At 42.7% G+C, this 16,881-nt stretch overlaps 1 protein-coding gene across 6 annotated transcripts in view; it reads right to left on the bottom strand.

The window, feature by feature from the left end:
- Positions 1-11,315: 11,315 nt before the first annotated feature.
- NKTR (natural killer cell triggering receptor) overlaps positions 11,316-16,881 on the bottom strand; it is a 45,721-nt gene continuing 40,155 nt past the window's right edge. For 4 of the 6 annotated variants that reach the window (XM_030008004.2, XM_030008005.2, XM_030008009.2 and 1 more), the window contains 4 exons: positions 16,572-16,667; positions 16,179-16,238; positions 15,489-15,587; positions 11,316-13,819 (listed from right to left, as the gene is read on the bottom strand). In XM_030008004.2, the coding sequence (XP_029863864.1) occupies positions 13,741-13,819; positions 15,489-15,587; positions 16,179-16,238; positions 16,572-16,667 (334 nt within the window). In that variant the 3' untranslated portion in view covers positions 11,316-13,740. The remainder of the gene's footprint in view (positions 13,820-15,488; positions 15,588-16,178; positions 16,239-16,571; positions 16,668-16,881) is intronic. The other 2 variants (XM_030008007.2, XM_030008006.2) reach the window with 1 other exon arrangement.

The following is a 16,881-nucleotide window of genomic DNA, read 5'->3' as shown; positions in this document are numbered from 1 at the left end:
GCATGTCAGGGCTTGCACGTGCTTGGGTAAAGCAGGAGGTGGAAGAGCCGTCCAGATTGCCATGGCCTCACCCATGGGACATGGGATGGAGGCTGGGGACACGGTCAGCCTTTTGGGGATCTATCATGACCTTGGCAACTGGTTTCCATTCAGCAGCTGGTTTTCTGAGCAGGCGTACGGATCATGGAAAAGAAGGGATCAAATCAGGCCAAGGGAGAGAAAGAAAAAAAAAAAAAAATAGGGAAAGCGAGAACATTCCTGGAGGCTCTCTGGCCTCTCTCCCTCCAACCTCCTGAGAGGAGGAGGAGGAGAGAGACAAAACAAAAGGCACAAGAAAAGAATGAGCCAAAGCAGCATTAACATGAGGGTTGCGTGGTCCAAAGCAAGCAGCGTCGTGATGCAACGGGGCAGGCCCCTTCCCAAAAACCCGCCAGCTTTCGGAAGACCCGGGGGTCCTGCAGAAAACGCTGCCCTTTTATGGCCAGGCGAGGAGGGCCGTGGCTCGGGAGCCTGCCCTACTAAGGGAAAACGTCTCCCGCTTAGTGTTTGCAACGAGAACACCCACAGCGTGAGTATAGACAAGCTCTCAAAGGACGACTAAAATACTGCTGCTTCGTGTTGACCCCAATTCTTTTTTCTTCAATCCCCCCCCCCCCCCCCCTTTTTGATTTCTCACTTCTGCCTCCAAACTGGGTAAACATAATAAATTTAAAAAAAAAAAAAACAACACAAAACACAAAGAAAAGCAATTCTTCAGGCAGGGCTGGCTGGTTTCAGGTGACACCCTCGCATCACGGTGTGGCGAGCGGGTTCAGAAAGGTCGCCTGAGGACAGGGGTGAAGCCCCCCGAGCAGGCAGACCTTCGTGCGGAGGACGGTCTCCTTCCCGCAGGCAGCTGCCGGCAGGCGAGCAGCGGCCGTGCCGATGTTTACCCTCCCCGGTGCGGTGGAAGGGCTGCGATCCAAGCCGGGGAAGATGTCGTTACTCTACTCTTAAACGTGACGGCGCCTGCCAAGACCATCCATCCGCCGCTGCAAATCACAGCCCGGGCTGGCCCGGCATCTCGCTGCCCGAGAGGGAGTCACCACCTCCCGGAGCTGCAAAATACACCTTATCCCAAGTCAGACGGTGTTTTCCTTTTGAGGGATCACAACTCCACCGGGAATAGCTTTTTCTCTTTGGCTGGCAGAGGCAGGGAGGGGAATCCATGTTGCAAATAAGACCCTGACCCATCAGAATGTCCAAGTGAAGGTCCTGAATTTATATTTTCTGTATTTTTCATGCGCCTAGTAATTTGGCCACCCACAGGTATCTGCTGGATCCAGCAGCTGCCAGGTTTTAATTCTCAGAGGAGCTCGTGTTGGATTCCAGGGCCTGCCTTCTACCAGTTTTGTAATAATCAGGTTTGATTTTATACATGGTAATGCCAATATTAGGAAGTTTACTTACAACCCTTGAATTATAGCACAGTGATGAGAAGATCCAAGTATTAAAGAAAAATTGCTTGGAGGAGGAAGGCGGAGACACCCCCTCCACACACTTCAGATTCCCTGCCAAATATTTAGATTATTTTACCGCTAGCAAAGAAATCCTAGGATCGTGGCTTTATGTTGGAAGGGGTCTCCAGAGCTCACATGGTTCAATGTCTTGCTCAAAGCAGCGGGTTTCTCATCTTTTTATTTCCTCTCTGCTCTCTCAGCGCTTAATCCAAGGACGTGGACCAAAGAAGAGCCTTAACCTGTATCACCTGCCCTGCTGCTGAACATCACAAAACACTTATTGGGTACCAACACCCATAGCGAGGTGAGTCTCTCCCCGCTGCCTGGCTTTAGCGTCTGCGTCCTTTGCACGGTGTCGGTGTTGACGGACATCAACTCATTAGCAGTGGGACTCGTTAGAATCGGTGCTGCAAGAACACAGCACCAGAACTGGTGCCTTGGGGTATTTTTTTCCAGGTGGGTCACCTAAATGCGTTATAAGAGAGGAAAGCACGGTGCAGTTGACATTACCCTGCTTTTTGAGCTGGTCCTGCTTGTCCCTGGGATGAGTTACAGCAGAGGACCAGTGCATTGCGGGGTCTTCGTTTTGGGGGAAAAAGGGCTTGTTTCGAGTGTTACTTAACTGCAGGTTTTAAGATCGAGGCCTGTGCACTGGATGCATCAAGCAAGCCAAGCCAAGCAACTCAAGCCAAGTCGTCCTCGCTGCTGTTGTGTTGGAGAAACAATCTCTATTAACAACTTCACTTGGCAGTTTCAACATTTTGGGGAAAGAAATAGTTTTATTCTCCCACCAGGCCGATCTCCAGCCATTATTGGCTACTGCTTTCCTTCATGAACAATTTAACTCCTGTTACGTTCAGAGCACTGGACAAAAGTAAATTTAATAAAATTTAACCTTTTTCATGAAAAAACATGTGGATTCTATGTTCTAGGTGGGAAAATGACAGGATTTTATAATTATTTTTTTTTTTTAAAGGCCCTTGACAAGACCATTAAACTCGCCACTGGAGAAAAGGTCCTTTTGTTGCTTGAAAGCTACTTAAAAGACAAGAAGCAAAAGGTAGGGCTTTAATGGTCACTTTTCAGGATTGAAAAGATTCCCTGGCGTGGTTCACCAGAGACCAAGTCCGGGGTTTCTCAACATCCTCATCAGCAATCTGGAGGATGAAGAGCAGACCTACAGCTCCGCGTTTGCAGGTGAGCTCTTCCAAGGTCATCAAGTGCCACACTGATGGCAAGAAACTCCAAAAGGCTCTCAAAAAAAAGAAAAAGCAGAGCAAGAAAGTTCCAAACGAGGTTTGGTATAGGAATACATAAAGTAAAGCATCTGGAGGAAAAAGGTTTAAACCACGCTTGTGCTATGCTGAGGTTGGAACCGGCAGCCAGAGCTGAGATCTTGGATTGCCACCAGCAGGTCTCTAAAATCGCTGGCTCGACGTGCGGCTGAGGTGTGTTTAAGGTGGCAGCCAAAAAAAGCCAAGAAGTTGTTATTTCTCTGCCTTCCCTGAGCACGTCCAACGCTCAGGGAATCACTTTGCTGCTGCGGAAAGCCCGGATGCATCCACGTTTCCACTACTGCGTGTAGTCGTGATCTCCAAGAGAAGCACGATGGTGTTGGAGAAGCAGAAAGAAAAACAACTAAAATGACTAATGGGATGGGGCAGCTGCTTTATGAGGCGAGATGACAAGCTCAGGACCCTTCACCCTGGAGAAGGGAAGGCTGTTGGGAGCTTACGTGCAAGGTGCAGCAAATCATGAAGGCGACGAACACAGTAAACGCAAAACTATTACTCCTATGAGTAGCACATCAGTTTAAAACAAAAACCAAAGTCCTCATTTAGCCAGCAGGTTGCCACAAGAGCCAAATACATTAACAGGGTCAAAGGGCTGAAGAAATTCACGGGCAATAGGTCTGCCAACAGCCACTAGAGGGAATGGGCAGGCTGGTACCCACCAACGTCCGTGATGCAATGATTGCTGATGCTGGGAGAGCAGAGGGGAATGAACTGAAGATATTTTGCCTTGTGCGTTCAACTGAAATATTATCTCCTGTCGCTGCTGGAAAAGACTATTAGGCTAGATAAACTTACTGAAAAATGGGGCAGTTTGCTGGACCGGACTCTCCTAAATCCAGCGAGATGCACTTGGATTACTACTCATCACCTCTAGACTTCATCAAGAAGCAGCGATGAGCTTCAGTCCTTATCCAATCCATAGCTAAGATGTACGTTAAGTGGTTCCTGCATTGTCTCGTGCGAACTCAAGGACCGAATTTCTGCGACAGCTCCGAAATGCTTCGGTGTCACCCACAACTCACGTTCGCAGCGCAGCGATGGGTTTGCTTGTTGATGAGCCAGGTGTGAAAGCTGCATGGGTCTTCCCAGCACGGGGCTCGCAGTTCAAAGGCATCTTTACATATCAAAGGATAACGCGGTAAGAAACAGCATTTCATTAGTCAGGAAGTTATAAATTGATATCTTGATTGAAATAATTATCAAGAATTACAGGAAATACCTGGAGATGCATTCATATTCAAGAGAGTCTTCAGGGAGTAGGGGAAACTTTGCCCCAAATAAGAGTTTCTGTTCAGGGATGCAGCACATCAAAGTGATGTCCTACCTTTCCAACCCACCACATCGGTCCTGCCTTTCACCTATTTTCTTAGAACAAACCAGATTCTTACTTTTTTCCTTAGATAGTCTCAGGTAGGGAGCGATTTTTAAGACTGCTGGGGAAATGCTGGTACTTGGGGGAGTTGCAAATCAGATACGTGTGAACTGTGATAATTTCAAAGCCCCTCTCCTCCCCTCTGGCTTTTAGGTCCCTGGAATCCACGGGGAACCTTTCCATCAAGATAGGGGTATAAATTGGTAATGTGAAAGACAAGAAACCATCTTATTCAGTAAATAGTCATAGATAGAAAAACCAGTGAATTTTCCTCCTTTGCCTAAGCCGTCGAAAACAATGCCCCAAACAAAAAAACTTCCAGGGTGAAGATCACGTAGAAATAATCTGATTTAAATTAGTGCTAAAGAAAAATATTAAATGCTGGTATCTGTGCTGGTATTCTCGATTCATGGAGGATGCGGAAAGATATTCAGCAGAGAAGGTCACAGGGGTGAGTGGAGGCCTGGAAAAGATGTCGTAGGATGAAAAGCTCAGAGAGCGCGCACTGTCACTCAGTTTTTCAAAGATAAAGTTACAGGGGGGATTAGAAACACGGTCTCTGAGGGCGACTATGGAAAACAAGCAACAGGCACCTTCAGCCAAGGTTTTATAAGACCCAACATCCAGAAGCTCAAGTCAGACAAGCTGAAGCTCTAAGTTCTAATTAAATTAAGACGCCAGCCCCTGCTCACATCCCCGCATCCCCAGCACGGCTGCGCTGGCGTGGCTGGAAGAGGAAAGATGGCAGGGAGAGATGACACGAAGCCGGAGGAAAGAACTGCTGGAAGGAGGGAACATTGCTCGGAGGAGTTATTTATGATCCGCCGGGAAACCGAAGAGATACACAGCCTGGGAGTCCCTGGGGATCTGTCCCAGGCCTGGTACTGCTCAAAATATTTTTTTAATAATTACTTGCATGAATAGAAAATTTGCTTCTTACAGCTGCAAATGATACCAAGCCGGGAGGGACTTCAAGTACTTTGGAGGATGGGCTGGAACTTCAAAACAATCTTGACGCATTAGAGAAATAGCCTGGAAAAAAAAAAAAAAAAAATAGGCTGCAATTTAGTAGAAACAAAGGGAAAACTTGCTGTTTGTGTAAGAATAGCTGAGCTGCAGAGCCCAGCACGGGCAGGGAGCGGGGCAGGGGAAGGCAGAGGCGGCAGCGCATCCCTGCCCGGACGCGAGCGGTTTTCCTCACGCTCTTGCAAAAGCGGCAAACGGGCAGGCAGGGACGCGTAACCGTCGCCTGCGGGACTCGTGGAGCGATGCTTTAGATCCGCGAGGCACCGCGAAGCCTCGGCGGGAGAACGCTGTCCGCTTGGGTACGGGGATTTGGGGAGGTTACGGGCCGGTGGCGGAGTCCGGGAGATAGTCAGATCTAAGAAGTTGGAAAAAAAAACCCCACAAAGGACCCCAACCAAACCTCCAAACCCCCCAAAACCCAAAGGATTTGGAGCTATTTAGCCCAGAGAAGACCAGATCCGGGCAAAAGCTAGACCAACTCTTTTACAAATACTTAAGGTGGCCTTTTTCCTTCTACTCAAATATTTAAGTAGAAGGAAAAAGGTCATTCTCTTCCTCTCTAACTAAGAAGTAGTGATGGGCTTAAGTGGCAGCAAAGGAGCTTTAGTTTAGACATCAGAAAATAGATTTTTTTTCTTTTTAATAGTGTGAATAGTTCAGGCAATTTTGGTTTTGGCACTTCAACAGCTGAATCTCAGCGCTGGCAATTTTTTATAGACAGGTTGGATAAGAACTACTGCGATTTATGCAGCTAGAGTTGATCCTGCCTTTGGGAAGGAGGAAACCGTGCATAGCTGAAAAGGTCCCTTTTTGCTATGTTCTCTGGCATGAACTTTTTCTGAAAGGCATTGGTTTGAAGCTGTTGATAGAAATGAAAGATGATCATGGAATCTGTGCAGTTTCCTGCAGGAAGTCCATAGGAAATCCATCGCTAAAGCTGGATTTCTCCATCAGTATGTGTCTTTTGGTACATAGAGCAGTTTTGATAAAAATTTTATTTTTTAGCTTTCTTTCTTCCCCTAGTTTAATGGAAAAAAAGAAGAGAGGTGTATTGCTACACTCAGGAAATCTAAAATTGCACCAAGTAGCAGAGGCACAACTAGGCAGCCTGTGTTTTATATTTGCTCATATTCCCAGATTCACCACTGTTGACCAAATTATCCTTAGGCAGCTCTCATTTCTCTGGTAAGCAACCCTGCCGAGCTCAGTAGGGAATCACATCTTCACAGCACACTTGTGAGCTCTCGAGAGCGGAGAATTGCCCCAGATGACACAAAAAGGCTGTGGTGGTACAGAGAAACCAACGTCCATCTCAAAGTCTTAGGTAACGCTCTACTCTCCAGCCCATCTTTCCACGGATGAGAACATCAAGTACTTGATATCCTGCCTCCCTCTTGGTTTTTTGACTCCTTAAAATAAAAACCTGTTTGTCACAAGGGAAGGATTTAATCTTGGAAGAAGGGAGAGGTAAGGTCCAAGGTCAAGAGCTCATGGGCTGAAGGCTGTTGCTATTCAGCCGGACTTGAATAACCATGTAGGTCCTAGCAAAGTCAGTGGAATATGAGATATCTAGCATGTTCCCCAAAATTACATCGAAGCCTCGATGCCAAATAGCGATGTCGCTTGCAGAGCAGCCGCTGCCCTGTGCCAATGACTGCAGGTGACATTAGCCGCTAACGTGGAGGACCCCTGGGCAGCCCCAGTCATGGGACACAGTAAGGACTGACTGGTCCCTACAGCGAAGACATTGAAAATAAGTGAAATAAAGTGATCAGGGAACCGTTGCTCGCGATTTCTCTCAAAATAGGAGCTAAGGACGCTCAATGAAATTATCAAACTGCATGTTACAGTAGGAAAAAAAAAAAAAAATGACATCCTCACCCCCAGTGTTACTTCTGTAAAGGATGGAAGCCATCACTAGAGGATGCTGCAGACCTCAGCAGCATAAAGGGATTACAACCCCAAAATCCCCCAACTGCTTTATAGGGCCATTATCAAACACAGTGGTACACACGCAGCCGTTGCAAAAAGCCTGCTAAGTTTATCGAGAAAGGATTGCTAATTTGTCCTCTTGCTTTTTCTTTTCTTTATACACCTGCGACTTGGTTATAAGCACTCATACGCTACTTTTATTCTAGAACCTCAGCTCTTTTATACTAGGAAAGCTTTGCAGCTGGCTCTGCCAGAGCCCGCAGACTACCTAAAACAACAGCCCTCCGTATTGGAGGCTGCCCCTCAACTTGAACGTCTTTTCTGATAGCAAGGCACGTCAGGCAGTCAACTGCTTTAATCTGAAACAAGCGGCATTTGGTTTGGGCAGGGGGCACCGGGGGTGGAGGTCTGCCATGGAAGTGCTCGCCTCCCTTTCCCTTCAAGTTCTGCGACAGTGAATGTGGACAGATAAAATAGACATAGCTACACTGATTCTAAAAAAACAACCACCTTTCTTTGTGTCAAATATCTAGCCCTCTCAATAGAATGGGCTTGTGTGGAGGGTTGACCCTGGCTGGACACCAGGTGCCCACCAAAGCCGCTCTGTCACTGCCCTCCCCAGCTGGGCAGGGGAGAGAAAATATAACGAAAGGCTCGTGGGTTGAGGTAAGGACAGGGAGAGATCACTCACCAATTACCATCATGGGCAAAACAGACTCTACTTGGAGAAATTAGTTTAATTTATTACCAAACAAGCCAGAGTATGGTAATGAGAAATAAAACCAAATCTTATAACACCTTCCCCCCACCCCTCCCTTCTTCCCAGCTCAACTCCATTCCCGATTTTCTCTACCTCTTCCCCACCAGCAGCACAGGGGATGGGGAATGGGGGTTGTGGTCAGTTCATCACATGTTGTCGCTGCTGCTCCTTCCTCCTCAGGGCAGGACTCCTCACTCTTCCCCTGCTCCAGCGTGGGGTCCCTCCCATGGGAGACAGTCCTCCAGAAACTTCTCCAACGTGGGTCCTTCCCATGGGCTGCAGTTCTTCACGAACTGCTCCAGCGTGGGTCCCTTCCCAGGTCTGCAGTCCTTCAGGCACAGCCTGCTCCAGTGCGGGTCCCCTGCGGGGTCACAAGTCCTGCCAGAAAACCTGCTCCAGCGTGGGCTCCTCTCTCCACAGATCCGCAGGTCCTGCCGGGAGCCTGCTCCAGCGTGGGCTTCCCACGGGGTCACAGCCTCCTTCGGGCATCCCCCTGCTCCAGCGTGGGGTCCTCCCCGGGCTGCAGGTGGAGATCTGCTCCCCCGTGGACCTCCCTGGGCTGCAGGGGGACAGCCTGCCTCACCATGGTCTTCATCACCACGGGCTGCAGGGGAATCTCTGCTCCGGCGCCTGGAGCATCTCCTCCTCCTCCTTCTGCACTGACCTGGGGGTCTGCAGGGCTGGTGCTCTCACGTGTTCTCACTCCTCTCTCCGGCTGCAGTTTCTGTCCCACAGCAACTTTTTTCCCCCTCTTAAATCTGTTCTCCCAGAGACACTACCACCATTGCTGATGGGCTCGGCCTTGGAGCCGGCTGGCATCGGCTCTGTGGGACACGGGGGAAGCTTCTAGCAGCTTCTCACAGAAACCACCCCTGTAGCCCCCCCACTACCAAAACCTTGCCACGCAAACCCAATACAGTTTGCTTTTTCATTTTTCCTTATACCTACTTCTGCAACCAGCACCTGAAGACCCAAGAGCCTCCTTCGATTGATTCATCTCACCAGCACATTCCCAAAAGAGTTGGGTGTTCCTCCTGGAAACACAGCCATCAGCCCCTTACCCTCTCCCAGTCCTGAGGATGTTCCCAATCCTCCTCATGCTTTTTATGACTCGTTTTCCAAAATGCATCAGGGAGAAGCTACACAGACGCTGGGTGGCTGGAAGAAAAAGAAAGCCCAAGAGGAAGGACAGCCCCTTCCCGGCTGAATTAATGAATTCATTAAGGAATTTTGCAGCCTAAGGGCAGGACTAGGACATAATGGCAGGGTGGGAGCTGCAAGTGTTCACAAGCTGTGTTGAGCTTAGACCATCCTTTGGGTATGGACATCGGTTTTCTTGGGCTGCACCACGCTCTTTCAAGGACAGATACACATCACAGCAGAAATATCGATACCAAATTAATGCCCACCCCCTCTCTGTGCAGCCACTGTGACTTTGAAATATTGCCTTCATTAAAAATAACCCCAAAACTGCCACAGACCGTCTGATTTCACACATGCAATCCTATCTACTTCAGAGGGATTACATAGACATCATTCAAGACTGGGTCCCTTTAATTGTTTATGTATTTCATATTTTACCACAGTTAAGCAGCTAAAGCATTTTAAAACCAGGTGGAAAATCATTACTGTTTACAAGCATATTAAAAAAAAATATTTATATGGCTGTTAAGTAGGAGTGGAGCACGCAAAGCTTTATCTTCTCACGATTTAAAATCCCAGGCAGTGTTCAGTTTGGAAATTACACCAGACGGATTCCAGAGTGCAGCTCAAGGTCATCTAAATACTGTGTTCTGCTCCAACCTGTAAGCATGATCATCACGAACCACACAAAGCCATCAACAGAAATTTAATACACTGCCAGATACTTGGTGATCTTCTGAAAGAGCACTTTAAATGCTTCTTACCCTCGAGTGCAAGGACACAAATAGCCCTTGTTTAAAAGTGATACAGTAGGAAGGAAATCTCTCTGCGTATCGATATCGTAGGAAAAGGGCATTTATGCTGTCACTTTGTAAATACGTGCTTTATAAGAACTAGTTGTTTGATAGCCAGATGGTTCATTTAATATTGTCTTATTCCAGACAAGTTAAGTCGCTCACCTGCAACCGGAGACAGAACGCTTGCTCTTACAGAGCCACACCACAATATTCTGCGTACTGCGTAGTAGATAATCTATTGCCAAAACAACCAGAGACATACAGACCTAACCTTATTTAGAACTCCCCCCTAGTGCAGTTTGGGTTTTTTTTTGATGAAACCACTTATACTTGAGCAATAGTTTTACTACCTTGCAGGATTTAAGACTTATTTTAATAGAAAAATGTCACTAATGAGTAATACATAACCGGGTGCCAGCCACTCTATTTTTAACACTGCCTGCTCCAGCCCTGCCTCCAGCCTCCTCCCCGCAACTCCGGCTTGCTGCCGGAGCCGGCTCAAGGTGACGGCTTGACCTCTACGGCAGCAGGTCCGCAGCACCTGAGAGCAGCCCCGTGATCCTGATGTTGAACTTCTGCACAGAATATGGCTTTTTAAGCACAAAAAGCAACATTATGCCTTTAAAAGAAAGGCTGTTTTAACAAGGAAGACGGAGACTGTTGTACACTACAGTGCAACGCGGAGGTTGTCTTAATGTCTCTTACGCTATTGTTTTTGTCTGCTGCCTTTGATGTAGCCGTTCACCCTTCCCCTATCTTAAATTACTGTTGTTTTACACCCTTCATCACTATATAGCTCATATCACCTGGAGTCCCTACTTTGCCTGCCTAGGATTTCTTGTCCCTCCTCAAAGGCAGCGCTCCAAAGTTTGGGAAATGCCAGCTTAACTGCATCTTGCTAAAGACTAAATCGAAGAAGGAAACACTTCCACTTGTCCTTTTTACCTTAGACCAAGGCAATTAGCCTTTCCATTAGGACAAAGCCAGTGTTTTCCGATGAAATCCAGTTTTTCTGGAACAGAAGGTCTGAAAGACTAATGGATTAGTCTGCTGAGCCACTACATCTGCTGACCTGAACTAATACCACATTTCCAATATGCTACGGAAATGATGTGGGAATGTGTATTTGGGAAAGAATATTTAGCAAAGTAGTTAAACTCAGCACATTTAGAGATTTCCGCGTAGATCTGTTAAGTGTAGCTTTTCACAAAGGATAGGAACCTTTTACGTATCTTCAGGAAATGGTGAGACCTCAAATCACTTGGAAATTTCAAAATATTTGTTCCGATGACGACTATTATGTAAACCCAGCACAGAGTCTTGCTGAGGAATCATTCTCTATGTAGGTCAGGAGAAGGAAAGGCAACTTGTATGCAGCCTTGCAAGGGACAAAAGCGGATACAGAAATTGAAGTATATTTTTAATTTTCCTGCCTGTTTCCCTCAAGCAGCAACGGATTGTTCCAGATGTAGAGAAAACAGCACTTACAGATATGTACAAAAGTTTATTTTACAAACAGCAACTACTTTTGAATAACAAAATTGCAAAAACATAGACCAACATTAGAAAACCAGCTCAGGGGTACATTTTCTATCTGAAGCACAATTTAACAGACTTCACCAAGTAAAAATACTCCCTGCCCGCTTCCCTCACACTCCTCCCCAACCATCCACCTCATGGAATTTCTTTATAAAGCTTCAATTCAAGAGATGAAATAGACATTAGTGACACTGCAGTAATTTTGGACAACTACCATTAATTGACTGACTGTATTTCTATTCCCTTTTCCTGGCCTTAAAAATAAGAAGTCAACTCAGATCTGAAACAGGACAAAGTCCGATTCTTGAGCACTTTCTCCTCTAGTAAGTATCGAATGGTAATGTTTACATTTTTGTATTTTGTTATACCACCAGCCCACTAGTTCTATTTTCTCAGTAAGGGAAAAAAACAAGTTGCATTTGTATTTAAAACTATGAAACTGCAACAAACATTATCTTGAGTTAGCAATGAAATATTTGTTCAGGACTCTGAAATGGCTGCTACTGCTAGAAACGTGTCTGTAAATGTATACTGACTTGAATAATAAATGTACTTAATGTTAAAAAGCATAAGAAGCTTACAAAATATTGATTCAAAAGGATTACGTGCACACCTTTTTCACTGAACTACAAGAATAGGAAGGGTCTAAGTCCAGAATTTTGGGTTCTTCAAGAAAGTGAAAAACCTATATGACAAATTCAGTTTTAAGAACCTGTGTACAAATGTCTTATTCAGCTGTTCATGGAGAGAAATGGAGGGCATCATTACAGTCTTCAAACTTCACTTTGAACTTTCTTTTCATGTTTCAGAAGTGTACCAAAAGCTAATTTTGGATAGCTTAATTCAATCAAAGAGACAGTACGAATTGACGTCTAAGCAGGAAATTACCACTTTTAATTTTCAAAGCTGTTGTGTCCTGATGAGATTTTAAAAAATCATTTTCAGTATTTGAAAACATTTGAGAAAATGAAAGCATCTCAAGATATTACAGAAAGTCAGTAATGAAAACTATTATAATACAACAGTACTCATTAGCTCTAATAAAGCTAGGTTAGTCTGTGTTTTCACTACAGACCCCACTTTTCAGATTACATTATGCCATTAAAAAACTGTTTCTTAGTACACAACGTTCTAAACACTGAAAAACTTTACAAATTTTTTTAAATCAACTCAATTAGATTATTGCAAAAATTACTCAACGCTTTTCTGCTTAAATCTATGGGGTTTTTGCAAACCATTTACCTGGAACATGGAGTCATTTTTGGTATTAAACTTTACTTTGGAAGTATTATCCATGTTTTTTATCAGGCATACCAGTATTTTTGTAGTCGTATCGCTTTAACAATATATAGTTCCATATCTGCAATATCAATATCCGATATTCCCTGTGGCAAATGGGATACATCTACAGACATTTTATAAAGGAACCATTATGGTTTGTTTTCTCAAAAAGTTATTATTATGTATGTTTTTAAAAAAGCATTTTGAGGAAACTCATGATATACTCAACAGTTTACAACATTCAACTTTAAAATGTGTTGAAGTATGCCAAGCACTGTAATATGAATTGAAATTAAATTCAAAAAGTGTTTAGAAATACTTTCCTTAGACTCTTAAGAACATCGATATTTATCACAAAAGTCACTTTTAAACATAAAAGTTTAGACAAGTTAGATATTAAGATCAAAACTCATTCATCACACTTTTGCTCACTGCTTGTCAGTTTGACAATTCCCACTGTGTATAATCTCACCCTTTTCAGCAGACTTCTGTAATATCACAGCTCAGTAAGGATTAAGACAGAGTGGCAGTCTTTGTTTTCATCAGCTAGCTGTTGTGTATACACTGTATATAATGCAATAATCAACAAACAAGACAGCATGGAATCCATCTTCCAGTATCAAAAAAAGCATTTTAATAAACTAGAAATGGCAGCCTTTGTAAGAAGTTTTCTTCACAGTTTTACAGTTGATAGCATATATTTAATAGTAACAGGCAGAAAGCCCTAAGGTGTTTATAAACATACTTGAAGAGAGTACTGATTGCTGCACCCAGAAAAGTGGTGGCAGCCAATTCACCTAAGTGTCATTCATGGCTTGGAAAATCCAATTCAAAGAAATAAAACTGTTTTTTTTTTTTCCTATTTTGTAAAAGTAGCACTTGACATTAACACAAACCAAACCAACCCGTTGAATTGAGCTCAGTACTTCTCTCCGTAAGTAGTCAGTCAGTCAAGTGAGTTCGCTGTTAAATGGTAAAGTCTCAGCTAACTCAGTAAACACCCTTCAACTTCACTTGTGACACTGTAGAAACAGTTTTTTTAACATAACACTGAAAAAAATTATTAAATACAGTTTCCATCATCAAAGAAAAGTTTTCAGCTATATCTGCTGCTTTCACTGGGACTTCGATTCTTAGAGTAACTGCGATCACTTTCACTGTCAGAGCCATAAGATCTACAAAGAAAACATTAAAACGCCTCAAATTGTATTTTGAGCTTTAAATTCAAAATTGCATCACGTAAAAAAGTTGTCAAGACAGACACACAAGAGACAAGAAGAAAGCATACAAGAAGTCTTTCACAGGATCATATTTCATATAACTGAAGCATTCATTAAAGTACACTCAAAATTAAAATAATCAGTAACTTTACATGATGAAAACCCTGTGTAACCCAAGTCAAAGTGTTTGTAACTACAGAGTTTCTTGCTTTCTCTGATACAGCTAAGAAATCATCCAAAATAACTGATCTTGTAAATGCTAATAGCTGACTGAGAAGTATATTCTAACAATCGTAATTTTATATTGCAAGTGTTTCTCAACTAAGACAATTTCACAAATCCTTGCTTTATATTGCTGCAGTTTTTCATTTGAAGAAGGGCCTTAAGAATTAGGCCCAGGACACACACAACAACAGCGGTGTGTGAGTGTCTGCAGAGTGGAAGTTGTAAATTAAAATGTTTTGGCTTATCCAGAAGAACTCTAAGCTCAGCACCTGGCCAAACATGAAGATAGAGTTCAGATGGTTTCCGACAAGCTACAGGGCATATTCAAATTACACAGAATAAACTCTCACTGGAGATTTTCTAGCCTCGGTGCCTGTAAGGAAAGCTTTCTAAATGAAAGGTGAGCATATCCTAATCCAACATTGTTTCCCTGAAGCTTCCCAACATCCTAAACCAAGTCTATTTCTCCATTCTTCATTAAATTGCATTCATTTCCCCTCAAGAACAAGATGAAAGTTGTCTTACTGTCAGAACTAGATGGGGAAATGGGCGAGAGGAAAGTCCATTAAGGGTTGGTAAAAAGTTGTGAAAAAATGATGACAGCAGAGGATGAAAATTTACAGCAGTCTTAAGAGATCTGCCTGGTTTACCACTGACCAGTGTGGGATATATTAAAAGGTACAAAACAAATCATCACTGATATTCACTATCTATGTAAATCTCTCTCTCTCCTGTTCAACTTCTGGTCTTTGTGAAATGTGCTTGCTTATGCCTATATAGTTCCACTGGACTGAGTAGAAGAAAATTTATCCTGAATTCATCAGAAGCACACTGGATTTGCAGGTAAAATGTTCTTTCAAAATACCTTCTGGGAAGCTGAAAATTAATTCTGGATAACACTGCAATTTTTAATTTCCCTTCCAGATCTTTTATTTTAAAATCCACTTTTCAGTCTCACCAGAAAGAATTTATCATTAAATGGAATTCTTTGCATACCAGGTAGCTTTTAATTCGTAACAGGGCACTTGATTTAAGTCTTGAGAGCTAGTTCATTGTAGTTTTTAAGAAAATTATTTAAAATTATTAAAACATTTAAAATTATTAAAAAGCCCCAAATGTGCTTATTCTGAATGCATACATAAAATCAAATGGAGCCTTCTCAAATCTTTCTTATCCTAGTTTCTTCCTTATCCTCAAATTTAGTATGTCAGAAATTCCGATTTCCTCACTCACACACTTACTCCAATTTTAATTGGTTTTAATTATTACTTTTGGTAACAAGGTATTTTCTATGCTGGGGGAGGAGGGGAACCATTAGCCTTCATGAATATCGTAAGTATGTATTTAGCAAATTCTTCTGCATAAATACAGTGATAGAGTCATGCTAGCAAAAACATACCTGGATCGCCTATCATAACTTCTAGATCTTCGATAGCTGTCACTCCTTTTACTTCTACTTCGACTTCTGCTATAGTAACTATCATACGTGTATGACCTACTTTAAAGAGAAAAGAAAGTAATTGTAAATTTAAAATTTCTTGTCTAAAATGCTATTTATTTTAAATGTATTTTAAAGACATTTATATACAGAGATGAGTGGCTATACAGAAACTACTTTTGAAGGACGTGGCAAACAATAATTCTACATTTTATAAAAGTTTAAACACAAGAAAAAGTATCTTCAAAACAACACTAAAAATCTCAAATTTATTAATCTAGGAAAAAATCTTATTACACATTGAAAAAGTTTTGTGTTTTCTCTACAAATTGTAGATGCAGTAAAAATCTCGTTTGCTAATACTTCTGAAAACAAGTAACAAAGTGATTCAATTTATAACTCAATTTTATTTTAACAGTAAAGGGAAACGTGTTCACTATTACTTATCTCATATCATCACCTCTAACTAATGCCAGGATGATTTGGTTATTTTCAGCTTTTAAAAGTGTCTTATGTTGATTTTGCTTTGATTCAAGTTGCTATCGTGATACTGTATTTTTAAGTACCATAGATAAAGGGGTATTCTTATACCAAGACATTTTTATAAGTAGTACGTTTATTGCAGAGTTTACATAAAACTATTACCCATACCTGGATCGACTGTGATGACCGTAAGAACTACTTCTGGATCTACTTCTACTATAGGTTCGACTGACAAAAACAAAAACACAGAGACATTTTAAGTTAATCAGAAACAAGTGCTGAAGAGAGCAGGGGGAGAGGGGGAGCGAGAGGAAAGGAACATGTTTTGCTCAGAATCCCTCATCCATACTACAAACCATTAAACAAAATTATTTTTCAGTAACAGGAAATTTGAAATCTGACTGTTTGAACTTGCACATTTCAAGTAGATACTTCAGACTGCAGTATGCATAGCTAAGCACATTTCCAACTCGCTCAGAGATTGAAGCATTGGACTGCTGTGCCTAATTTACTGATTTCGTAACACACCCCAACACTATCTCCAATTAGAGAAAAACTTACCTACGACTCTTGTAACTGTGGTAAGAACTACTTCGACTTCTTGACCGATCTCTACTATACCATCCTCTGCTTCGGCTTCTTGTATAGCTTCTTGACCTACAATCAATGAACAACTTTGAAAAGCACAAAATAGAATACAACTGAAGAGAAGATCAGCAGAAAACAGGAAGCGAAAAAGATAAAGCTTTATAATGCTTAAGCTGAATATTTATTCCATATTTTCTAAGTGAAACAGTGCTGTTTAAAAGAAAAACATGAGTTGAAAAAGAAAAACATGCCTTAAAATTATCGAACTTTCAAGTTAACATGG

Source organism: Aquila chrysaetos, chromosome 3 (genome assembly GCF_900496995.4).
Source record: "Aquila chrysaetos chrysaetos chromosome 3, bAquChr1.4, whole genome shotgun sequence".
In the NCBI taxonomy this organism is placed as follows: domain Eukaryota; kingdom Metazoa; phylum Chordata; class Aves; order Accipitriformes; family Accipitridae; genus Aquila; species Aquila chrysaetos.
The sequence above is the reverse complement of the archived record's forward strand: the minus strand, read 5'-3'. Positions and strand labels throughout refer to the sequence as shown.